The sequence below is a fragment of the Oreochromis aureus genome, linkage group 3, assembly GCF_013358895.1.
Source record: "Oreochromis aureus strain Israel breed Guangdong linkage group 3, ZZ_aureus, whole genome shotgun sequence".
Classification (NCBI taxonomy): Eukaryota; Metazoa; Chordata; class Actinopteri; order Cichliformes; family Cichlidae; genus Oreochromis; species Oreochromis aureus.
The window spans coordinates 30,176,440-30,202,682 of NC_052944.1; the positions used below are offsets into that span (position 1 = coordinate 30,176,440).

The 26,243-nt window shown below is 37.3% G+C and overlaps 1 protein-coding gene and 3 long non-coding RNA genes across 8 annotated transcripts; 1 reads left to right on the forward strand and 3 right to left on the reverse strand.

The window, feature by feature from the left end:
- The first annotated feature begins 746 nt into the window (after positions 1–746).
- On the forward strand, positions 747–8,220 carry LOC120439138 (G2/M phase-specific E3 ubiquitin-protein ligase-like). 3 transcript variants are annotated; one of them, XM_039609865.1, is made up of 10 exons: positions 747–1,105; positions 1,643–1,723; positions 2,067–2,114; positions 2,247–2,372; positions 2,465–2,635; positions 4,123–4,238; positions 4,472–4,800; positions 5,199–5,377; positions 5,958–6,130; positions 7,294–8,220. In XM_039609865.1, the coding sequence occupies exons 1-10, from the start codon at positions 1,082–1,084 to the stop codon at positions 7,427–7,429; spliced, it is 1,383 nt and encodes a 460-aa protein (XP_039465799.1). In that variant the 5' UTR covers positions 747–1,081; the 3' UTR covers positions 7,430–8,220. The 3 variants fall into 3 exon arrangements, with proteins under 3 accessions (XP_039465799.1, XP_039465801.1, XP_039465800.1); XM_039609867.1 differs by having other exon boundaries at positions 748–1,240; XM_039609866.1 differs by having other exon boundaries at positions 1,043–1,115.
- A 1,635-nt stretch (positions 8,221–9,855) lies between these two features.
- On the reverse strand, positions 9,856–11,016 carry LOC120439161. The gene is made up of 3 exons (XR_005612428.1): positions 10,927–11,016; positions 9,996–10,266; positions 9,856–9,884 (listed from the first exon to the last, which is right to left on the reverse strand). It is a non-coding gene; the product is annotated as an uncharacterized LOC120439161 (long non-coding RNA).
- Positions 11,017–13,822: 2,806 nt separating this feature from the next.
- On the reverse strand, positions 13,823–14,374 carry LOC120439168. Its single transcript, XR_005612435.1, has 3 exons — positions 14,290–14,374; positions 14,127–14,214; positions 13,823–14,052 (listed from the first exon to the last, which is right to left on the reverse strand). It is a non-coding gene; the product is annotated as an uncharacterized LOC120439168 (long non-coding RNA).
- A 6,845-nt stretch (positions 14,375–21,219) lies between these two features.
- Positions 21,220–25,888, reverse strand: LOC120439147. 3 transcript variants are annotated; one of them, XR_005612408.1, is made up of 5 exons: positions 25,633–25,888; positions 25,254–25,298; positions 25,076–25,135; positions 24,889–24,979; positions 21,220–21,605 (listed from the first exon to the last, which is right to left on the reverse strand). It is a non-coding gene; the product is annotated as an uncharacterized LOC120439147 (long non-coding RNA). The 3 variants fall into 3 exon arrangements; XR_005612409.1 differs by lacking the exon at positions 25,254–25,298 and having other exon boundaries at positions 21,221–21,605; positions 25,638–25,884; XR_005612407.1 differs by lacking the exon at positions 25,254–25,298 and having other exon boundaries at positions 21,222–21,605; positions 25,633–25,883.
- Positions 25,889–26,243: the final 355 nt, after the last annotated feature.

The window sequence follows — 26,243 nt, forward strand, 5'->3', positions numbered from 1 at the left end:
CCTACCCAAAACTAAATGGCTGTGGAGGGTTTGAGCTTTTAAAAGTTTCTGGGTTAACAAGGAGCAAAAAGCTCTCTGTGATACCTTGCCCAAGGACAGGGTATACCATAAAGTCTGTCAGGATACATATCAAACACTCCCTCATCTACATCCGTCCGATGCAAAAGAATATCGACACAACTCCTGTAAGTCATAACTTAAACTAAGTTATTGTGTGGAGATGCTGTTATACAGATATCGTTCTTTGTGTTCTGTGTGTATAACAAAGACAAGCAATAACTCACAAAAACTTTTAACAATAGGTAGAACATCAGACTGGCGGTTATGGTCCCAAGGAAAAATGTCTGACGTGTTCAGAAGAATTCTTTTCAGTGAACTGAAGGATCATGTCAAACACTGCAAGTATGCACTATGCCTTATCTGCATTGTACATATTTTTGTAGACTGACTGTCCTGTTTTAATGTGGTCCTCTGTAATGTAAAGTATGTTTTTCTTTTTTATTAATATTTGAAACATTTTGTAAAATCTAAATTCTATGTATCTCTTTTCTAAAGGTCTCCAAATGAGATCGACACAGCATTACCTGAAATTTGCCATCCAGTGAGCCCAGAATTTCCTTTTCCGACTAGTCCAGACAGAGATAACTCATCCTCTGATACAGGAATCATTGACTTAACAGATGACCAAGTTCCGTAAACACATATTTTATTATATGTTATATTTCATTTACTTACCTATTTGTGTGTGTGTGTATGTGTAAAAGAGATTGCTGATAAGTAAAATCTCATCATAGTATACTTGATCGTGTTGAAAACTAAAAGACATAACACTGATTGTTACGGCCCTAGCTGGGCCTCCTGATTCTCCCTTTGTGTGGGCGTGGTGTTTTTCTCCACCTCCTCCTGTCTTGCTCCACCCCTGTCTCTCTCGCTTCTTCTCTCTCCCCAGGACACAGCTGCTGCTCATTGGCATCATTTACCACCTGGGCCCAGTTAGCAATCACCTCTCCTAGGCTATTTAAGCTGGGGATGAGCTGTGAGCAGGAGAGTGACTTTCTCTGGTGTCTCCGCGGTGCGAGTTATGTGTGTGATTGTCCTGCCAAAGGTGTGGAGTGGTAGGTGCAGTGGGAGAGGTTTCTGGTGGTTTTCCTCTGTGCTGGTCAGTGTGTGTTTCCAGCCTAGGTGTGGAAAGGCCTGCTGTGTGTGTGTGTGAGACCAGCCCCACCGTGCGTGGCTCTTTGTGAGTAGCTCTTAACCGAGTAGTGGTTTTGCTTAGGTGACGGCGGCCTCCATTACTTTGTTTGGCCTGCCTGGTTATCGTTAATAGCAGCGTTGCTGTCTTTTTCTGTTGAAGCCTTATAGTTGTTTTCTTTGTTGAAGTGGTCACCATTCTCCTTGTGTTGATCTGAGTTATCATTAAGGCAGCGGTGCTGTCTTTTTACTGTTTATATGAATATCGAGTTAATTGATTATAATAGAGATATATTTTGTGTTAAATACCTCTGCCTGGCGTTCTTTTTCATTTCAACCCGGATCCAACTGTTACTGTCCCCACCCTCTTCGCCGAGCTTTCATGTGGGGACGTAACACTGATGTTTAACATACACAGAAATTTTCTTTTCTTTGTCTTCTTTCTCATCAGGAGTCCTTGGAAGAATGGAGAGCCATGCGTTCCCAGCAGGATCAAGAGTACCAAGACTGCTTGCTTGCAGATCAAGAGAAGGTACACCTCAAAGTCTGAATTTTACTCTTTATTCTACAACAGGGAGACATATTTTTCAGCAACACATATCCAGCTTTGTTTGGTATGGACTGAAATTGTGGTCATAAATGATTGTACATGTAAATTACAGACTTTACAATCCAATCAGAGAACAGATGGGTTTGGCTGATGGTGGGGTGCTTTACTGACCTTCTTTGGTTTCCAAGGTTGCAAAACTCAGTTCACAACTACGCATTTGATTTACAAGGAAACATATTTATGATCATGATTTGAGCCAATATGTTTGTTCTGCATCTGAAGATCTGAAAAGTTTGACTTCTCTTGTTTTTCATTTTTATCACAGTCTGACTTACAGAAAAAGTCGGCTGAAATGGAAGAGAGACGGATAAAGGTAACTGTTTACAAATAACGCTTTTAGAGATGACGAATAAACCAAGGGCATGAGAAGCTCCATCACTACGAGCTGTTCCATCCCATATTACCTCACTGACATTCTCAGAGTTTTTTTATGTTCTACTTTAAGGCCATATCTGAGAGGCAGTTGAGACTGATTGGTGTTCCAGAGCAAGCTCATGGCATACCACTCAGATTTAAATACCCTAGCGGCATTACCAGAACAAGGCGATTTGTCCTAACTGAATCCATTCAGGTTAGTAATTTCTTCACTTCATCAGACACTCCAACTAATTTGAATATGTTTAGGATTAGGAAAGCTGTTCTAATTTTTAAATTTTTGTGCAGATATTGTTTGACTTTGTCGGAGAAGATGAAGATGCCACAGAATATTTTCATATTCAAGATGCTCTCTCAGTAACTAGACTCAACAGCAACATGTCTGGCACCTTTCTGGATAATAACATCATAAGGTCACAAACACTGTATGTCCACTGGATTCAACCTGAGTCTCCAGAGGTGAGAGCTGAGATTGGGTATCGTTTAACATTTGCGGTTACACTACACAGTATGTTTACTTTTGACTTCAAGGAGCAAAGGCAGAAAAATAGAAGATACAATATGAAGTTTTTACTACGACAGGGCCTTCATCCAATCCTCAAAGATTCACAGAAAAGAAGTTTCCTCTCCAACTGGGCAGATTCTGTCATCCGCTATGTAGTATGTTTAACAGAGAAACTTCGAAGTCTTCTCCATGCACGACATCACAGAGCCATCACACAATAAAACCTAATTTCTGCTGTTCAGTAGGCTACTGAACAAATTGAAACTTTTTAAAATTATGCAAAATTGAAAAACGCTTAGCTGTGTCTCTAATAAGACCTCTGTAACTTTGATCTGCTTCACTTCAGCAGCATCAGGTAATGTTCATATATTGATTGATGGTATTTCATTTTTGATGTACTGCAGAATATTTTTATAAAATCCAGGCCAGGAAAATCACCTTCATGGTTTTTCTGTGTTTTATCCTCAGTTACTTTGACACAAAAGCATCTGCTGTGATGCTTACAACTTTGATAGTCTTGCAAGTGTCAGCTTCCTTTTTATATTTAAAAAGATATGTAAATGTACTGATCTGAATTTTAATATTTCTGACTGTTTGAGGCAAAAATTTCCCAGATTCAAATGTAATTGAATTGAATCGTCGATCAAATCGATTCTAGAAATCAGTGACGATACCCAGCCCTAATCCAAAGGACAAAGGTCACTCTTTTCAAGATGTCACTCTTCACCATTTCCACGATTAATTGAAGCAAAAATATCTTTTTTAGTTAAAGTAGTCTGCCAATAGAACAAATGAAAATTTTTAAGTTTCAACACGCACTGTTTTAAAAACAAGTATTTATAGCTCACTGAAATGTTACTCTGTAGCTGAATGTGTCATTTTAAGTGTAATGATATTATTTTGAAAGGAAATAAGACAAATATACTCTGTAAGATTTTGAGTTTTTGAAGTGGGAGACGTGAAACGTCTGCAAGAAAGTTAAAGAAGTCCCGCTGCTTTTCTTTCAAAACTCCTTAGGCAACATTTACAGTGATGTTATTCACAATAACAAGAGGTTAATATCTCCATATGGATTTTAAACTTTTAATGAACCTTTGTAGCACTTTAAAAAATACGAATGTTTTTGGTGTATTTTTTTCAATGGCAAGTCGATTGATTACTATATACTGATTTTTCTATTGTTCCATACCTTTCAAAGCTAATTATACAGGATGCGTCATTCATCCATAAACGCAAGCAGTATTTTGACAATTATATATCTAAATTACCTTTATCTATCTATGATCAGAGAGCAATTTGGGGTTATTATTTTGCCCAAGAAGATTTGGCATATAGACTGGAGCAGCCAGGGATCGAACCAACAACCCTCTGAGTACTGGATGCTTACTTGATTAAAAGGATGAAAGTATGCAGACATTTTCCTGTTTCTAACTGTTTGCAGTTTGTTCCTGCACTTGATTACAACAATCATGAAGTAGCTCCAAGCTTTAACAACATGTCTTGTTCCCCATTGACTGATTCTCCTCCTGCTCATGGGCGATCTTTCTCTCCCAAGAGGTATGTTTGCATTTGTTAGTTGTTAGTCACATTTCTGTACTTAACATGTGTGGTGATACTAACTTTTATAAAAAAAAAAAAAAAAATTTTGCCAGTTTAGAGTCATTACAAAAACAATCTCTGTAGTGTCAGATGTCTTGTGTTAAGTTCATGTCACTAGATTAGAGAATTACTAACAGTGCATGTGCCAGCAAATCTGTCTGTATTATGTCACATTTTGTATCTCTACACAGGGCTGACCTTAAAACCATTCTGAATGGACTTTGGGCGAAGATTGATAACACTTCATGCCCCACGAGTAATCAGATCAACATATGCAGAGACTACACTGGCAATGTCCACAACATAATGAAAAGTACCTTGCAGGCCTTCAGACGTCGACGTTTCAATCCTGCGGCAAGATTGGATGTTGTTTTTGTTGACAGTGAAAAAACATCTGAAGGTGCAGTAGATGGTGGTGGTCCCACAAGAGAGTATTTGAGGTTGCTGATGAAGGCCATTCATCAGTCTAACATATTTGAAGGACCGGAGAAGGACAAGAGATTGACCCTCGACACTCATGGTACACCAATAAATTAATTAATTTATTTTTGTAAATGCATTTTAATTTGACAATTAATTATGCTTTGGTTATGTTTGATAGTGACACCTCACAGGAAAGCTAAAATGATCTTTGAAATGTATTTGATTTCAACTTTTCATTCTGTTACACATTTTGCTCTGTTTCACTTTTGGGAATTGATGAGCAATTTGTATTTCTATGTTCACCTGTTTTACTAAGCATAAATTCAAACATATTTTTGGGGATAAACTGTCATCACCAGATTACCAAAAAAAATCAACTTGCATCTCAATAGGGATAAATACTTTAAATATCTCACCAGACAAGAGAAATTGAATTTTCTGTATGTGATGTCACATTTAAAGTTTGATATTTTATCAATGTTATTCCGTTTACAGCCTTGGAGGGGAAACTGTACACACAGATCGCGCGAATGATATCTGTGTGTGTAATCCATGGCGGCGTGGCACCTAATTTCTTTTCAGACAGATTATTTAATCAAATCTGTGGGAAACCTAGCCTTCCTGCAACCTTGGAAGAAGTGGGTGATTTCACCTTTAAGGAAAAGCTTTTGGAGGTGAGTCCTAAATTATGTGTTCAGTAGTAGGGGTTGTAATTTAAAGTATAACTGCCTCTCTGAAAATTCGGAAATCTATAAAAAAAATGTATCATTTGCAACTAACAAAACAATCAAAGCATTTTTATAATCGGGGGTAGACAACCCTTCTGAAAAGGGGTGCACACAAGTGGTGCGCATTAGCTGTCCAAATAAAAAAATGCGCACCAGATAAGAAGTTGCAATCCGCATTTGCATACATAATATTGTCGGGAGGAGGACAGACATTTGTTTATAAGTTGTAAAGATGTCAAAGAAGCAAGCTCCTTTAAGCAATTACTTTGGTGTTCCTCCACCTCCAAAAAGGTGGTTGCAGGAGGTGAGCTAGCTTTAAAAAAACAAACAAACAAACAAACAAAAAACAAACGCACAGATGTGGTGCAGAATATGCCGCGAAAATCCAACTCTATTGGACAAAAACAGTGCCTTTTATATGTACGCAAACAACTTATCTAGTGCTCGTCTTTTATTTGGACAGCGAATGCGCACTTGTGTGCACCCCTTTTCTTAATTACTAAGCATTTTTTGATTACTGTTAAAGATTAAGAACGCAACAACTGTTGAAGATGCAAAAGCGGCCATAGAGAAGGCAGAGGACAGTCTTGCCATTGTTGGGGCCTGGAGAAACATCACAACACTGCGACAGCGGGATGCCCTGGTGCAGTCCGCTGTTGACTTCTTCGTTGAGGGCAGATTAAATGTGGCTTTGCAACAGTAAGTATTACGGTTTTTCTCAATCACTTTGACATTGTTCCCCACAGCAGGAATGAAAATATATTATTTATACAATCTGTGCAGATAATTAATAGGCCGATAGGCCAGTCACACTAAATACAATTTGGCACACTGTATTTGTTGTTCCTGTTCAGAAGTTGAAAAGGTTGGTTGGAAAGTCTCTTACTTATTTGATAACTGCATTAAGTGTAGTGAAAATTGTATACGGTTTTGTTGTTCAAATTTAGATGATGAGGATGCAAACCTGAGTGGGTAGGGCTAAATAAGTATATACTTCTGCCTACTCCTTTTCAAACAACTGCATGGAAAGATTTTATGAAATGTATATTTTTGAAATAAAAATGAACTGAACTGAAAATACATCTTCTGATGTGGGAATTATGGCAAAGTGATCGAGGAAAAACCAAAAATACATTTTTGGACAGATTGGACTGGTGTAATTTTCTCATGTAAAATTGATGTGTTCAGGTTCACAGAGGGCTTCAACACCCTAGGCCTCCTCCAGGATATTAGGGCACACCTGATTTATTCAGAAATCTGTTTGTGGAGGATGTGGAACCTTTAAAAGCTGCTGACCTCTCAGCAGTATTTCAGGTCAACTTTTCAACACCAGGAACACATAAAGAGAGATCGAAAGCCAGACGATATGCTTCTGGAGAGACTGGCTCATTGATGTAGAAGGTACAATAAATTAGTATAATATGGTCTGTAAGATACTGTACATGAATTTGTGCACCCACAATTGTAGGCCGCAAATTATCATGACTATGATGCTGTCATTGATAGTCAGTTTTAGGAATAGAAGAGAAAAGCCAATACATTGTTTAGTTGTAGTCTGAAAGTCCTTTTTCAAATACCTAACTGTAACAGAACCATGGCAGACCCAACCATGTTTCCATGCTTTTCAGCATCTTTCTTTATTCACTCTTGGTTGCTATCATTTGGCTGCTAATCACTGCTGACACACACACACACACACCCCTACACCTACCTGCAGCTTTCCAGTTTGCAGCTGAACAATTCGCCGCCAACAACAAACGACTGACAGGACCCAGAACACATTTTATTATGGGAAGGGTGATTACAGATGCTGCTCAAACCACGCACCGCCACACTAACACTCAACTGGTCTTCTATTTTAGATGGAGAATGTGCACCTGTGACCTTGGAGAATGTCCTGGAATTTGTTTCTGGATCCTCTTCAATACCCCCAAATGGCTTTCTTATGCAGCCCACAATCGAGATTCTTCCAGAGGATTCTGGCAAGATTTTTCCTGAGGCAAATACATGTAACATTGTTTTGAAATTACCAGTGCACAAAGATTATCAATCATTTAAAGCACAAATGTGCAATGCTATACTTTGGGCACCAACATTTGGCGTGGCATAGATGGACACCATTTACATTGTCCATTTTGAATACTTCACAGTGCAGATTTTGAGTTATTGCTTATAACTATTTTATGTTTCATATAGCACTATTATGAAAGCTATGACTGTAAGATTAAAAGTAATAGTTCAATACTCTTTTGTTGTTGAAGGTTTAAAGTTTTATAGACGGGTATCAACAGAAATTAGGAGTAAAAAAGCACGACCTACATAACCAGCCCTTTTGTAGTCAGGAATGTGTTTTCAGGACAGTGGTTGTCCAGTTAGTATTGAACTGACCTTTTCTGTTTTAGTTTATGAAAGTCAGAACATAACTTGGTGTTTTTAAACTGTCACAGCATCACATGCTGTTTGTGCTTGAATGCACCGTGTCTTTGTATGTTAGTTCTTTATCATGTAAAATATTTAACTCTTTCAAAATGTATTCTCAAAGCCAAAAAGCATTGTTGTTAAAGGTGTATTCCTTTATTGGAAACATCCAATTGCTGTTCAAAAGTGCTAAATTCATCTGATGTAATGAAAACTACTTGAAAATTCCTGTTATGCATCTTGACATAATTCTCAAAAGGTTGTACAAAGCATCACAGTGTTCTCTGATACATTTCAGTGTTATTTGGATAGTTATTTATTGTTCAAACCTATTTTAAATCCATGGAAATAAAACATTTTTGGGATAATTACAACTGTCTTGACTGTCTTTTTTCCACTCCAATAAGTCATCAGGAGTCAGAGCAGGACTTCTATAGACAATTGCATCATGAGGATGATGACGGTCAACAACTGAAGTTATCCAAGTATTACAATTAAAGCTTTTAAAAAAAAAAACAAAAAACTTGTGGATATCTGAAACAGTTGTCATTGTTTGTCATTCTTGAAATTTGCTGCTTATTTTCAGCCTTGGTTCAAATTAAATCAGACTTCTATGAATTTTTAAGACAGTCAAAATCTCAAATTTTAAAGACTGCTCAGACTAAAAGGAGTAGATTACTCAGAAAAATGGAAATGGCATTTAAAGATGGCAAACTGACCTACAGAGGTTCTTAGAGATCAGGGGTCTGTAACTTAAATGACCCGTTAGTCACTGCTTCAGGGACAACTTCAACTAATACAAAATACCCGCAAATATTTACTAAAATCTAAAGAGTATAATAAAATCTTTTCAAATTTTAATTAATGTATAAGAATACAAAACTGCAAACGTGAACTCAGATTATGTTCTGTCAGTCTTAATTAAATGAAGCCTTTAATTGAACTACCAGATAAACAAATTGTTACTCTTTCTGGTAAGCCATGTGGGTGCACTTCTGCTAACATGTTATTAGTATTTAACTAATAAAAATGCAGATATAAGTGTACACTTTAGTTTTGGACTGCTGGTGAAAATACTGATTAATCTACAAAGAACCGTCTCTCACATAAGTAACATAGACAACCCCTAAACATGTTTGTACTCTCTGCTCATATTGTGAGCATATTCATATGAAATCATTGCTTGCTTTGGAACTAACTTATTTTAATGTTGAATTATATTACTTCATGTAAATATACAGACTGCCAATAGGGTGACATGGACTGCAAATGACCCCTGGGCTGCGAGTTTGAAAAACCTGTTGTGAACCATTACTGCCAAAATCATTTTATTTCACTGGCTACATACAAACTGATCATATGAGCCATATACCAGCAATAATACAACAATAGAAAGAAAGGAAGATATTAAACTACAAATTATTTAAGTTTAGGTTCTTGTGAAGGACAACACGTAGATTTAGAAAGCATGTGAGTTTATGTGAAAATGTAATTCAGAATTTGTTTTAGAACACTTAGCAATAGAAGCTTGAAATAAAAAAAGTTAATGTCATTGTAAAAATAAAATATATACAGCATACGTCAAAGACATCTGGCAGAGAAAAATAGATTTTTCCTAAACGAGATGGGGTCTTGCACACAGACAGGAGAACTTGATTTTGATACATAAACTAGCAGATATTTAAAAGTTAGAGACTTTTAGGATTTGCTGAAAAAAAAAAATGCTGTGTGACTGAATTGTTAATATGACCCAACATTTTCAAACACTTATTAGTAAATTTATGATGTTTTCCATATCTTTAATGCAGTAAAACCTCCTTGCTTTGATGCATGTGCTGGTGAATCACCTGTCCATCATTTCTCGGAGAAGGAAACAGTCTCAATGTAAACTTGCAATGTCTCTGTCAGTGGTACATTTGCATTCGGAAGTGTTGCCAGTTCTGCTGCCGATAGGGCACGGGAAGCTCCAACTCTGGGACATAAACTTGACCTGACTCAGGTGGCCTCTCCAGTTGTTTACACAGTCTTGAGCTGCCTGTAAATCCGGCATCATTTAATGTTAATTGTAAAATATATTTTATGGTACCGTCTTAAGGTTACACATTTAAAATAAATCACAGGCACTGTAGTCATTGAAAACCATTACCTGACACAAATGCGCTGTGCTTCCATCTCTTTCTCTGCTCAACCACAGCTGAACAGGAGATTGGTTCCGCGCTGATCTCAGTGAGTGGTTGTTCCATGCTCTCAGAAACTGTTGCAGATGTGACTGGATGTGTGGCATGTAACACCTGTGCAATGCATATAGGTCTGTCTCCTTGTCTGGACTGAGCCATCCCTCAGCTTCAAGGCGAAGAAAAGTAGTGCTGAAGAGATCAAGGACGTTGTGGAATACATCTCTCCATAGTCGCTCAATTCTAAAACCATAAGAACAGTTACTTAAAATCCCTGAAACTACTTATTTAATATAATAAAAGACTTTAAAACTGTGGCTTTACATATAAACTGTGGAGTATTTCTAATTAAGCTTATAACTTCCACATTTCAAGATCCCTATCACGAAGTGGTCAATACAGCTATTCAAAGGCTGTTTTCTTGTATTTGTGTCAGTGTTGATGGTATACTTGTACATTAACAACTACATTGGACACTAATCTGTCACTCCATATTCAATTCAAAAGTCAAAAGGTATGTTGTCAACATAAGTGGACATGTAAAACAGTCTATGAAAATTACATCTTTAAAGTCATGAAGTTTAATTTTTTCAATGCCTAAAGATGAATATAAAGTACTTAAGGCAAGAAATACTGATTGACATTTTCATAATTCATGCATAAAAGGGTTAATGTAAGGTAACATATACATGCATTTGAAAACAAGACCCAAAAAGGCACTTCAATTCAAAGATTTTGTTAATCTTTGGATATATGAAGTTTCTGTGTTAATTGAAAACATGTGTAATGTATGATTTTTATAATGTGTCAAGATTAAAAATATATAATTAATCATTGCATAACATTTTTTTTCAGTGGCTTTATAATATATTACATCAAGTATTCTAACATATAGTCAATCACCTCTGATTGTGGACACTTCTTCCAGCAATGTGGGACCTCCTGTTGAGCCCACAGTGGGCCACCATAAAGCGTGCCACCAGAATGTTTTCCCTCCTTTGTCTGAACGGACTCTAGAGGGATACCATAATGCTGTACTGCAGTCATGAAACTCTCCAGGACAGTTTGGGCTCTGTTGTTGTTTGTAGCAGTGAGGTAAACAATGAGTCTGGAAAATCCATCAATGCCACCATGCACAACAACTCTCCATCTGCAAAAATAAAAATACTGTAACTTGATCAAACCTTACAGAGAGAATGTAATTGAAATGCAAAAATAAACAGAAGTTGCTGAGAATGTCAGCTCTTGTAAATGCCCTATACATCTTAAGGATGCAGAAAACAATACAGATGCAGAAAGGATTCTGAATGATTTCACCAACTGATTAAGTCAATGAAAGAAAATGCTTAATTTTAAATTAATACACATGTCATATCTGCTTGTTGATTATGGGGACCCATGTTTTGTAATAGCAATACCAGTGGCATTTGAACAACTTAGGTTTCACACAGGATAAGAAGTTTACAAACAAGCAGGAGTCCTTAATGGAAAAGCTTGCACTTCATTTTCTGCTCAATTTTTTTTTTTCAGTTCTTCAAAACAGCTAATAACAGAGAAGAAATTCCACATTACATGAACTCCCACTTACTATATACACGTAGATTTTAGGATTTTACTGCTTTTAACATTTTTTTAAGTCTTGAAAATGTTGTACCTTATAAGCTTATGGTTGCCGTCAATATGCCACATGCTGTTTGGAGCAGGAACAAAATGTAACGCCGTCGCCGTGTGGTTTGCAGTGAGAACCTGCGCATCTGTATTCCCTGGGGATCCACACGTCTTAATGATGCCAACACTCTTCTCCCTATGAAGAGAGAGAAACAGTTATAATTCACTTTAAAAGTTAAACAATTAACATAATCTATTTGCATGCTAAAATATAGAATGTTACTACTGTTGATGTTTGACAAAACTATACCAATTCATCATACTTGTAACCAAGATTTTTCTTGATCTTAAGTGACCCAGTATCATCTTATATCCAGTGTTGGGATGGTGGTGATGAATATCAGAGACAATAACATCCAAGTCTTCATCACTGACACTGTTGTCCAAGTCCTTGCGTCTAAGTACACAGAAAATTACATGTTATCAGAACTGCAGCTTTAAATACAGAATATAAAACCAAATAGATACTAAATAGACTGCACAGAGATTATTCTGACTATAGTTTCAGGGACATAACTAAATATGACATAAGTATATAAAAATACAAAGTCAGGCAAACCCCATCTTGTGTAAGGTGTGTATCACCTTACAGTGTAGCTCCTTAAGACTGTGGGACAAACATTTAGCTATAAAATGGTTAAACTGCACTTTGTTACACTTAATCACCAACAGTAATATTGTTTACAAGTGAAACGTGCCACATGAACCAAATCAACAACATACTAATGTATCCAAACCATTATGTGGTCCTCCATAAACCATCCCCTTCCCATCAGTAGAAAACGTAGTTTATAAATGCAAAATGTAGCTTTCAACATTATACTTCGTTAGCTAACTCGAAGTTTCTTACCTCAGTCCCCAACAGGCAATCCTGCGCTGAACAGTTTTTAAAGACACACCCAAATGTTTCGATATATCCTTGTGCGGGATTCCGAGGGAGAGTTGCCTCTGTAACTGTTTTCTTTCTATGTCAAATAGCGGAAGAGTATAACAATTTTCCCGTATTAAATGCTCCACCTCATCAAACTTAGCCCAAACACTGTCCTCAAAGTGGTGGCTCAAGACTTCAGCATTTGCTCTTAGCTGGAGTAGTGTGGTCAAAGCATAGTTAAAATCAACAGAAACAGTGCCTTCTACATAGTCAGCTAATAAAATTAGATCCTCTATTGTACTTCTCCATCGATCGTTTCTACAGGTTTCTTCCGTCATATCTGTTTACACACTACCTTTCTTCTTCTCCACTGTGGCGCCTAAAGTGTGCGCGTAACAGTGAATAAAGCGGGCAGCTCTCTGACCAATCAGAGAGCTCCTTACATCCCACGGTGTGGCTCATTTGAATAGCCTCCAGCAAGTTGTTAATCGAAGAGCTAATCCAGCAGCTAATCCAGAAGCTAATCCAGCAGCTAATCCCCGAGCGAACAGGAAAGGGAAATGGATTTTGAACTGCAGTTTATTAAATTGCAGGTGGAAAAAGGATTTTGAACTGCAGTTTATTAAATTGCAGGTGGAAAATGGATTTTGAACTGCAGTTTATTAAATTGCAGGTGGAAAAAGGATTTTGAACTGCAGTTTATTAAATTGCAAGTGGAAAAAGGATTTTGAACTGCAGTTTATTAAATTGCAGGTGGAAAATGGATTTTGAACTGCAGTTTATTAAATTGCAAGTGGAAAAAGGATTTTGAACTGCAGTTTATTAAATTGCAGGTGGAAAAAGGATTTTGAACTGCAGTTTATTAAATTGCAGGTGGAAAAGGATTTTGAACTGCAGTTTATTAAATTGCAAGTGGAAAAAGGATTTTGAACTGCAGTTTATTAAATTGCAAGTGGAAAAAGGATTTTGAACTGCAGTTTATTAAATTGCAAGTGGAAAAGGATTTTGAACTGCAGTTTATTAAATTGCAAGTGGAAAAGGATTTTGAACTGCAGTTTATTAAATTGCAACTGAAAAAAGGATTTTAAAATGCAGTTTATTAAAGTGCAATTGCAAAAAGGATTTTGAAATGTAATTGGAAAAAGGATTTTGAAATGCAGTTTATTAAATTGGAATTCAAAAATGAATTTACAATTGCAGAATTTATTCTACAATTCATTATTAAAGCACAGAAATTTTTATTTCGATGCGCGTGGCTCTTGTGGTCCTCCATAGGGTACAAGCAACAGTCCAGAATAAAATAGAATAAAACCAGGCGAACCAGAAAAAGGTAGGCCTACTTAATAAAAACAGTTTCACGAAAACAAAACAAGACAAGACAGCAGGCTCCACCGAGGAGGAGCCCTCACAACAGCGGCTAGGCAGGCGTCTTGATTCTCCAATTAAGGTTGGGCGAGTTGCCACGGGGAGGTGAAGGCAGCGATCAAACCCTAAAACAACAGATAAATGTAACCTCAGCCTCTTGTAGCTGTGAATGCTAATAAAAGTAGTTGTAACGGCTTACCCCAGGACCGGAGGCGCTATACTCTCACTGGTGGAGATAACTCGAGCACCTCTCTCCGCAACGCCGGAATAAAACAGAAACTGCCGCGCTACAACAGGCCGCAAAACTATATTACTACGCATTCTAATACTTGGAGGGAATCTGAGGTTAAGCGAGAGCATACCTGTAGCTGTCATATGATCTACTCGCTTGCTGATCAGTCCGTCGCAGTGTGCCAGCATTTACTGCTGCTTTACGCCGAAAGCACGGGAAGAATGATCCAAAAAAAAAAAAAAAAACAAACCACCGGCTTAGCTTTATACGGGCTGACGCCACCCTGCAATCAATATGCAGGTGGGTTCCCAATTAACCGAGTTGAGCAGCCGAGAGCGAGCGCAGGAGAGAGTGAGAGCAGTAGAGCGAGCTAGAGAGAGAGAGAGAAAAGAAAGGCGAGTAGCCCATCCGGCTACACAAGCTTCACATCTTCATTACTCGATATCTTGAAACAAACAGTGTAGAAGCAGGGCAAAATAAACGAAAAAAGAAAAATCTGTACTAAACCAAACACTAAAACAAATCAGAAAAAAGATTGTTTTAAGAAAACAGATTTATTTTTAGAATTTATAGTCTATACATGGCCCTATATGAAAAAGTGATTCCCCCGTGAACCTAATAACTCTTTGGGACACCCTTAGCAGCGCGAAGTGTTTGCGATAACTGGCAGGGAGCTCTCACAGCACTGTGGAGGAATTTTGGCCCACTCATCTTTGCAGAATTGTTGTAATTCAGCCATATTGTTGGGTTTTTTGAGCATGAAACACGTTTTTAAGGCGCCTCAATCGGATTCAAGTCAGGACTTTGATGGGGCCACTCCAAAGTCTTCATTTTGTTTTTCCATGCAGAGGTGGACTTGCTGGTGTGTTTTGGATCAATGTGCTGCTGTAGCTTTGTTTTTTTTTTTATCTTGATGATCTGAAGCATTTAAGTGTGACAGACATACAATTTAAAAAAAGAAATGGAAATCAGGAAACGGGGCAAATCGGAAACAGTGAACAAAAAATGCAGTGGATGTTTTTCACTGTTTTTAACACTTTGTTTCACTTAAGCTCTTTGTATCTTACAAAAACCTGGTGTTTTGATTCATTAATGTGATTATCAGAGATTTTTAACAAGGGTGTATGAACTTTGAGAGATGTCTGAAGTTTAAACATGCACAAAACTGCAGCTATTTTACTTGGAAAAGTCTTGGAAAAGAACAAAAGTGAGTGCAGTGCTGAAGCCTCAAACATAAAACTAATGTCTTTATGTATTTCTTCAGCATCTTTTTGATTATTTCATGGCATCATTTGCTAATCTGTGCTGTAAAGCAAAGGTTTCAGTAAAAGAAACATATATAGAAAAACATATAAAGATATATCGTCAGCACTATGAGCCTGTTTTGCAGATGTTTATTATGAGTTTGTTTCAGGTCCATAAAGAGAAATAAATTTTTTTAAGCATAAAAAACACCGAAACAAATAACTGGACTCTGTGAAGATATTTGACTTACCAAAACTTCTTTACATAATGAAAAGTGTTTGCAGCTCCAAAAAATCAAAACTATTATGATTTGAATTTAATCATTTGAACATAAAAGAGGTGACTAAAGGTTAGTGTTTACTGTGAACCATTTTTATGGCTCTGTCTCTGATTATGATTATAAGACCTATCGGATGCACTGTGGTCTGCAACCACTTCCATTTCACATATGGGCTTGTAATCTATATCTGAATCAGATGTTCCTATAGTGATTTGGCCATGCCTGTCAGTTGTGGCTGCCACAGTGTCACGGTCGTTGGGTTTTTCTGTGTTTATGTATTTTAGACTCTTGGTTTATATATTTGAGATTGGGTCGCTCTCTAGGTTTTATTGTTTACTGATTTATAAGGCCTTGATTACACTAAATTGCAAACACAGAAAGCTGGGGTAGGCATTCCTGTGATACTTCTTTGAAGTCCCCTGCTTGGGGCGCATGCATAATTGTTATAGTTTAATGTGAATTCTCCACAGACTTATCCATGCAGTCAGGACATCTGCATGGACTCCATCCGACCGTCTGATGATGAAATTTACAGGCTCATGGACACGGCTTCAGTTCTTGCTCCTTGTGTTTGGGATTCATGGTTCAGTGAGCCGGACTTCAGCACAAATGAAAGTGTCCCCTTTTGTGGTTTTAGCCTGCATCATGAATTTTGGTCCTCTCCTCCTATGATCCGCAGTATAACACTTTAATACTTCCTGCCTCCTGCTGTGTGCTGGACTGTCTCAGAGTGCTTTTTGCACAGCCTGCAGGTTGGCTCATGTCTGTGGTAGACTTCTACCTGTGACAGCAACATAGTCTGATAGTCCAGTTAACAATTAGCACGGAGAAAATCTCCTACCAAGAAGAAAGATTTGGTTTTTTTTTTAATTAGTTAATTAATTAATTAATTTAATTATTTTATTCATTCAACTTTTCTTCACCATGTGGTCAAACAGACTTATAAAGTTATCATAAAATGGGAGAATTATTTGTTTATTTCATTTGCTGTAGTTCTGGTGTTACAGTAGTGCAGTAGCAGCAATGTCGATGAGGCACCGATGCCTTCATTTTTAACTTAGCTTTACAGCAAGTCAGTGTGTAAATTTAACTCTGGTTGTTTATGTTACGTCAAACACACAACACTGTTTTGATTTTTTTTGTGTTTTCAATATTTAGAAAATACATTTTGTAAATTAATCTGTCCTATTTACCTGTAAACTTTCCTTTTCAAGGCAGCTACAGAACACTCATACATAAACTGTATGCACCAAGAATAATGAAACCTTTGATGAAGTCGTGCGTATTATTTGTGATTTACATACAGCTGATTTGCTCAGCTCCTCCAGCTTTATGTTATTGGCTTCTTGTCAGTGCTGTGCACTTTTAGTTTCTCTTCCTGTATTGGTGCATTTGCACTTGCAGTTCGAAGAGCATTTATGGTGTAAAATTTATTTCACAATGTTAAAGTGTGCACTATGACTTTAGATAAAATAGCAATTAAATCATGTTTCCCTTTGTTAGATAAATTTGTTATTTCCTTGTCTTGGTCTACACAAGATAACTGCAGCATGTTATCTATTGTCAACCACAAACGTATATTCAAGTCATTTTATTTAACTGTCAAATTGATGCTTTCTGTCCTGCAATGGATGATGATGGGCTCACAGGCAGTATTTTGAAATAAAGGAGCTGTGGGTGTTATATGGTGTTACACATTAGTGCTGCAAAATTTCTGTCCACATTCTTAAACTATTCTGAGCTATATGTGTAAGTTGGCATCCATATAGTATTTGCATCATTGTCTTTGAATGACTTCTGGCATGAGGTAAAGAAATGTTTTATGAAGGTTTCTTTTCACTGAAAAAGCTTGATGAATTTTTTAGAAAGCCTCTGCTTGTTGCTAATCAGACTTTTCATCCAAAAGAAAGGCTGATTACTGTGTTTTAGTGTTGTCGTGGAATAATGGTTTGTGGAGAAATCAAAAGTTGCTCTTAACAGTCGATTAGTATTCAGCTTATTGTGCTTCAAAAGTATGCGAAGAAACTGTTTTGCTTCGGGCTTTTTCAAATGTGAAAGAATGTATTGGCATCTCTTAGCTCACTGTTCATCATCTCTGACCACTTCTGCTTTTTTATCTGACAAAACCCTCACCCACTCTCCATCTTCTATTTTTGTTTTTTGTCTTTGTTATCGTGTCAACACACAATCACACATCAAAAGTGGAAGCAGTCATTGTTCCTCTTCCCGCGGAGAAGGATGTTGGTGTTCTTTACTGCCAGAGCGCCTTCCTCAGATACAGTGTGGTGCTGTTTCTCGGGGACTGCCTCCAGGATACGCGCAACTTGCAAAAACTTGAAAATGTATAGATAAAGAGGGTTTTTTGTTTTTTTTCCTGTGTTTGCAAATGCAAGCTAATTAATAGCACCATTAGTATCATTTGAAAAAAAAATAGACTGACTTCTAAAATCAAAAATAAGTGTAAATGAATTCAGAACACCAACAGTTTTCTCATGATTGAAACATGCCGGGAGACCGTGGTTCAGGTAGTTGGGAAGCTCATCTTGTAACCGGTTCGATCCCCTGCTCTGTCTGTCTTCGTTGTTGTGTCCTTGGGCAAGACACTTCACCTACTGCCTACTGCACTGTAAAAAAAAAACTGTCAAATTTACGGTAAAATACCGGCAGCTGTGGTTGCCAGGAATATACCGTGAAAAAAATGTGGAATCTGTAAAAGACAATACGGTATACTGGTTTTGTAACCCTAAATTTTAAGGTAGACAACGTATTATTTTACCAAAATCATGATAGAAAAAACCAAATATATTTGTCAATTATACAGCAATTTAATGTAAAAAATGGAACTTTCCATAGCTTTTTACGGATATTTGCAGTAAAAAAAAAAGTTATAATACAATAATATTTACAGTAATTTGTTGTTAATTTAACAGTAATAGGATAGACCCTATTATTGTAAATAACTGTAAAAATAACAGAAATATGTTAAACCTTATTAAAACTTTTGACAGTAAAAAACACAGTGAAATTGTATAACAAATTACAGCATTTTATTTTGACCAGATACATTTTACGGTAAATTCCTGGCAACCACAGCTGCCGGTATTTTACCGCTAAAAATACAGTACAATATGAGGAACATAAATGGTTTACCGTACATTTTACATTTGCAAACGCTAAATATAGAAAAACCTAAAGATGCTCATATATAACCAAGGTAGTGAATATTACTGATAAACAATGAGAAAATATGACATACCATTTGAAAACAGACTAAACATATCATTTTCTCTATTCCTACAAAACAGCATAGATCTTGAGAATACAGCATATATATATGTCCATATATATGGCTGGTAATCCATGGAGGAATGAATAAACATGAAACAAAATATTACCTGCCCCTGACCTATCAACAGTAATGAGTCACTGGGTCCTGCCTTGGTGAAGGAAAGGACTCAGTGGAGTTTCTAATGCGCATGGTGTCGAAGATACAAGCTCTGCAGGAGTACTTCAATGTCCATCAGGAGTTCACTTTGGACTGGCAGGATCCCTCTGCAGCAAAAATGGACAAAGTTTGATCAGTGCTTGAGCAAAATGCACAGAAATGAACAAAACGTGCTGCCAAAAACAGATCTAATGATAAATGATTTCTTAAGTGTAAAATATACAGTTCTTAAAGGATAGCTATTGTCAAAATGCAACCTGGGCTGTTTTTTTTTTTTTTACTGTAAATGAGACAAACATATATCTAAAAGCATAATTACGACAAACAAGCCGTTTTTGAGATTGACCGTGATTTTGTTTTGTGGTCAATAGCCAGTGAATGGGAATACTAGGGGGCCGGGGCATAAATTTGAGCGCATCAAAATCGATACAGTAAAAAAAAAAACAGCCCAGGTTGCGTTTTGGCAATAGTTATCCTTTAAATCTACTCAGGGCTCTAAACTAACTTTTTGACATGGGCGCACCGGTACGCCTAACTTTAAAAATTTAGGCGTACCGGCACAAAAGTTAGGCGCACTCAAATTTTTGAACCGCATCGCTTATCACTGCAGTTTTACATGTGCACTTTCTTTGGGGGGGAAGTCCATACAGACAATATTCATTTCTAAATTATTAACTAACAATCTTGTGCTTAAAGTGCTTTGTCAATATTGTAGAAAATGTTAAACTTAATCATCATCTTGGCCTCCTCTGATTACCTGTTTGCTGTTGCATGCTGCTGAAAGGCAGTGGGGAGAGGGGACACTTGGGCAGTGCATTTATTGCAGCATATAATGTGTTTTCTGGATACACTGCTGCTTTTTCAGCATTCAAAGATTGATGGCACCATGTCAGAGCTGGCTATGAATTTCAGACGGATCAGTCCTTAACACAAAAGTTATCAATAGTTCTTTTCATCTTTTCTTATTACCCACAGCTACATCCACTTCTGTCGGGCCTAGGCTGCTCACTAGGGCTGGGTATCACCACTGATTTCTATAATCCATTCGATTCCGGTTCTCAAAGTCCTGATTCGATTCAGTTTAGCCTCAGACAGTCAGAAATATTATAATTCTGATCATTTATCAGTACTGATACATGTGAGACTTCATCCGAATTGTGAACATCACAGCAGATGCCTTTGTGTCAAAGTAACAGAATAAAACACAGAAAAACATGAAGGAGATTTTCCTGGTCTGGTTTTTTATAGCAGATAACCTTAAAAATATTCTGCAATTTTGCATAATTTTAAGAAGTTTAAATTTCTTCAGTATTGAACAGCAGAAATTAGGCTTTCTTGTCCGAGGTCATTTAAGTGAAAAAAGAAAAAGACCGCGCTGTAAACAACGGTAGACTGGTGGGTAATAAGCGAATGAATAATGCAGAAAACAGATTTGAGACGGGAAACTGTTCTTGAAGTACAGAGAGAGAGAGAGAGAGAGAGAGCTGTGCATGAAGTGTGATTTTTATCGTGGTGGAAGCAAAACAGCAAAAGTAAGAGGGAATTCATGACGACATTGATCAAATGTGAAGCGTAGTTTGCTGCTTCTTTTCCTGCTGGCTCGGCGAATTTTGGTTGGAGAGAGACAAAACCTGCAGCTCAGAATCAGCGCAAAAAGACGGAAACAGCGCGGACCCGACGCATCAGAATCGCTAAGCTCCGACAGCGTGTCCGTGTTCGGGCCGTGGGGTGAGAAAGCCGAGAAAGACAAAGCTGATTCTGATGCGTCGGGTCCGCTCTGTGTTTACGTCTTTGTGTGGAATCCGTTAATGAATTGATATCGCTTTATTCAAGCTACTCACCTCTCTCTTCCACCTGCACTTTCAACTGGACCACGGCCAATCAGAGAGGTCTCGCCCCTGACTATCTCTGACTGGTTTAGTCCGCGATAGGGGCATAATGTGTGTCTGTTGATGACCACATGGAGAGTTGCAGGGATTTCTTTTTTTTTTTTGTTACCTGAAAATATTTTTTTTTAGTCGCACCACTGAAAAATTTGGTCGCACTCTAGAGCCCTGCTACTTATGTAAAAGTGATACATAGACAACGCAGCCCTAATCACAATCATAATTTGTTGGAAAACGTATTTAAGTTTCCTATTGATTTATCATAGAACTTGAAGTTAATGGCTGAATGCATGGTGATGAGACCTATCATTCAATCTACATTTTATAGCGTATGAAACTGCTCACCTGGACATGAACCTGAGCTCGGCTGATTAAGATTAGTGTCTCCTGTCCATCTTTCTTTAGCAAAACTTGAATAATACCACTGCTTACCTCTTATTGAATCTTTGGGTGCAGACTTAATTGAAGAGCCTCGTATAAACAGGCAGGGTGTGATGTTTAGAGAAACCAAAGAATACAGGTGCCATCATTTCTGCCAGAAGACTCATGGGGTGCAACGAAGCTTTCATTGTGGACTGGCTAGATACCTTCTGCATTCAGAAAGAAAACAAGAAGGGCATACACCACACTGTAAAATCTAATTAGTTCCCAGAACTCAAAAAAATTATGGAAACTCGTTGCCTCAAAAAAATTGAGTAAAGCTTAGCTAAAAATGACTAAGTTAGGACAACTTATTTACTTTGAGTACTCTGTACAAGCTCATTTGTTCCCAGAACTCAAAAAAATTGGATCAAGTTTACGTAAGATGACCAAGTTAGGGCAACTTACTCATTTTGAGTACACTGTACAGCTTTGTTAGTTCCCAGAACTCAAAAATTATGGAAACTCGTTGCCTCAAAAAAAAACTAAGTAAAAACTTACTTAAGATGACTGTTAGGACAACTAATGTATAAGTTGTCCTAACAGTCATCTTAAGTAAGCTTTACTTAGTTTTTTTGAGGCAACAAGTTTCATATATTTTACTACTAATACTGCAAGTCTGCAGTATTAACAATAACTTGATATTTCTGACTGTACAATACTAATTGTTTACCTACTGACAAACATGTTAAGTTCAACTAAATGAAAAAACAATTTGTGGTACCATGAATATTTTTAAAAATAATTAACAACAATTTTTGTAATGATGTTAAAATCAGCCCAACTTTTATTTTCAAACACAACAAAGTATAACAGCCAACATACTGGACACTGTTCTGCTGAACAACAAACAATTATATTGCCATCACTGTTATAATCTTACAATGAAACAAAGTCTCAGATTTAATTATTCTGAAAATAAGTTTTAAGTTTGTTTTGTACTTACATTACTTATATAATCAAAATAAAATATTTGTTGTTCTGTCACAAGTGCAGTCTCTAATTTAAACAACACATTTGTTTTCCATTCCAACACAGGAGCTGGAATGTTGTATTATTTTAAGGATGCTTGTTTCCAGTCCAGGCATTACTGCCTGAATGACTGTCATGGATCGAGGTGATCCAAATGTAGGTGCAGAAGAAAGTCTTTAACTTCCCTTAAGTACACTGGCAGTGGATGTGGGTTGGAGATGCAATGAGCTTGAACCTGCAGGCGACCATCTTCACTGACCACACCATCTGTGACGGAGGACTCATCTCTCCTGGTGTCCTGCAAGCAAACAATCATATTTTTTGGAACATGAACTTAATTGCTTTCTTAAAACATTTTTTTCTGCATTTGGTATAAAACAGACTCCAATTTAGACGATCTCAGGCTCCCTCCCCACCGGAGAGGTGACATTCAATGTCCCAAATTGTCAGTCTGGATAACCCTGACCACCACCCAACACACAATAATGTCATGAAAGCATCATTTTAAAAAAGGGCTATGCAAACATGGCCTCCCCTCTGTCAGTGCGCCCCAGGGTGGCTGTGGCTACAACGTAGCTTGCCATCACCAGTGTGTGAATGTGTGTATGAATGGGTGAATGACTGGATATGTAAAAGCGCTTTGGGGTCCTTAGGGACCAGAAAAGCGCTATATAAATCTGAGCCATTTACCAATAACTTTCATTCTAATGATGTGCAAAATGATTTTGGGCACAAAACAGATTTTGCTGTTAGAAAACTTGCAGACTTCACTATATACAGTGTAGACCCTCTAAACTAAGTTTGGGGGATGTGATCTTTCAAGAAATGCAGACCAAACTGTTGTTGTTTGTTCACTTACACAGCATGTCTTGTAGAATTAACTGTGGTCACCAGCAACAGCATAGTGCAGTCATATCTCAAGTCTAATAACAGAAGACAGGAAAAGATCAGTAAAGAAACAACTTCCCCAAACCAAACCACAAATAAAACAACAAGTAAAACAGGCTGATCTAAAGTATGATTAAAGTTCAGCCTGATTAATATAAATGTCACTGACAGTTGCTAATATATTGGAAAACCAAAATACTTACCACTGAGTTGATGTCTTTCTGTCCAACAACAGGAGTGCTGGTCCCGAGCCTCAAAGACAGTAAGAAGCAAGCAGAGGGAGAAAAACAGAACATTTTCAGAAACTGATTTGATCCTTAATGGCTGTGCAATCATTGTAACATAGAGTTTGCTTATGTTGTTAAATAAAGGCTAGATTTGACATTAATAGATGCCACAGATGTTGTAAAGCTGCCACAAAGCATGAAAAAAAAAAATAGACATCTCCGAAAACGTCGAGACATTTTTGCAAATATGTGATGTCTTGATAAATCGAGCAGATATTTGAGCATTACATAGCTACATTGTCGCCTGAAAATATCTTAAAAGTTTATTTTGTGACCCAGAAAAAGTAATAAGTTTTTCAGCAGCGCTCCTCCGCCATTGCCGCGCTTACAAGTACGCACAGGCTCCGACAACCGTGGCGATCGATCCTCCTTTTCCCCAGACTACCCTTTCTGGGTCACAAAATAACCTTTTAAGATATTTTCAGGCGACAATGTAGCTATGTAATGCTCAAATATCTACTTAATTTATCAAAATATCACATATTTGCAAAAGTCTTCCACGTTTTCGGAGAGCTCTGTTATCCACCCCCACACCCCACACCTACCCACCCCTAACGGCTGCACCTCCCGAAGAATTTTGTCTGGGCTCTTATCTCACTTATTTATTTCAAACAATCAACAGAAAATTTCACCACATAGTTTTATGTAAGGTTTTTAAGGCTGTGGTGTTAATTTTTAAAGTAAGACGAGCCCAGCGGCAGCAGCAACGCTAGGCTAACACTAACTAGCTAGCAAGATTTTAAACCTGGTGCTAAACTAAGAGAAGCCACAAAATCAGTTTGAATAAGAGTAAACATTTACTCACCAAGTCAGTGTATCAGGTAAAGATCCACAGCAATGACAACAATAATATCTTGAGCTGGCGCTTCTCCAGGTTTGCTCAACATAGTCCATAAAAATGCACCGTGAACATGCGGACTGATCCGAGAGGGAGGAGGACGGTAGTCACGTGGCATTTTCAAAACACATCTTTCATCCTTCCGCACTGAGAAGCAAAACTTCCAGCTTACTTAGTTTTTCTAAGTTAAGACAAATCAAATAAATGGAGTTTATCAGCGTTTTTGCATAAAAAGTACTGGTAACTTATTTAAATTGAGTTCTAATAACAAATTGATAAAAATTGAGTTCAGCCTATTTAATATTTTTAATTAAACACAATATTACATTTTACAGTGCATAAACAATAATAACTGACAAAAATAATGAGACAAGAAATTAAAGTAACAAAATAAGTGCAAATCAAGTTTCCCTGTGTTGCAGTGTAGCTGAATGTTTTTCAACAATTTGATTCTGATAAAACACATACCAAATATTTCCAGCCAAGGTTTGTTTCAATCTTCAGCATGTTTTTCCTGCCATTGTCTTGAAACTGTTTCATCTGTCCCTCTCATTTGATGCTGTTTACAAAAACAAAACAGCAATATTGTAAAGGGAAAAAGGAAAATGAATTTAATGGAAAAAAAAGAAAAAAAGATTATGACCTGAAATCTCACCATTTCCTGAGAGTCACAGGTCCTTTGAGTATCCTTATGGTTTCTGCTCAAATTCAGTGTCTGAAAAGGGCAGGAACAAAACAAACCTTTTTAATCATAATAAAGACAAAATAAGATTTAGAGAAGGACAACAAAGAAATGTGTAAAATATCTTCTTGAATCTGTTTACTTTACTAACCTTGAAAGAGACTCTTGGGTCTTAGCTGTGCCACCACCCTTAAACCTTAAAACACATGCATCAGAAAACCACTGCAACAAAATTTCATTTGTCCTTCACTGACATTTTTATTGTCTTGAACATATTTTGCCCTCCACACACTTGCTGCTAGTCAAATATATTGCTTTAAACAAATAAAGGCAAAACAAGCATCTAAAGCTTCTCCTGGCATTATGAAAAAGGAAAGCCAAAACTGCTTAAGCTCTACACTTAAAGTCAACTAACAAACGCTAACTAAATTCACAACCTCACTCATAAAAAACGAACTGCTAAAATTATCTATAAACGCTGGGCTGGTGGATTTTTATAACAGAGATAACTTGAAGTTGCATGTACTCACCTCACCTCGAACTAATTGTAAGCTGCCAGGATGTCTACAAATTCCGAAGATGCTGTGGTCCAAGCAGCAATAAATGGCGCTAATATACGAGTTCAAAACTGTGTCCGTTAGCGAAGCCAACTTGAGTCTCCTGCATGAAAAAAAGAGCGGTTGGCACACAGCTCAGCAGCGTGCCGCGCTATTGGTCATTTTCAGGTGACGTCATCCCGCAATGTAATGTCGCTCTTTGTTTCTTTAGGAGGAGGTTCGAATTTGATCAGAAGTCACGTCTGCAGACCGCTGCAGGCACGTCTTGCCTTGCTTCCCCTTTTTTTGGTGAAATGGTTCGCTCATACTGCACAATGTTGCTACCAGAATTTTTTTTTCTGTACACAGTTTACCAGCAGTTTAGCTACCAATCAACAGCGATCACACAAACTCAAAATTTAAGGTGGTCTGATAATATGGCGTGAAACACAACAACATCAAGTTGTTTAAAAATAATAATTAAAAAAGATTATTGAAATCAATTTTATTCACAACCATGAACTTTATTTTTAACATCTTCTTTTGCTGTTGATTTTTTTAATCAGAAGGTTAACAATGATATACTGCAGGCCTAACTTTTAATC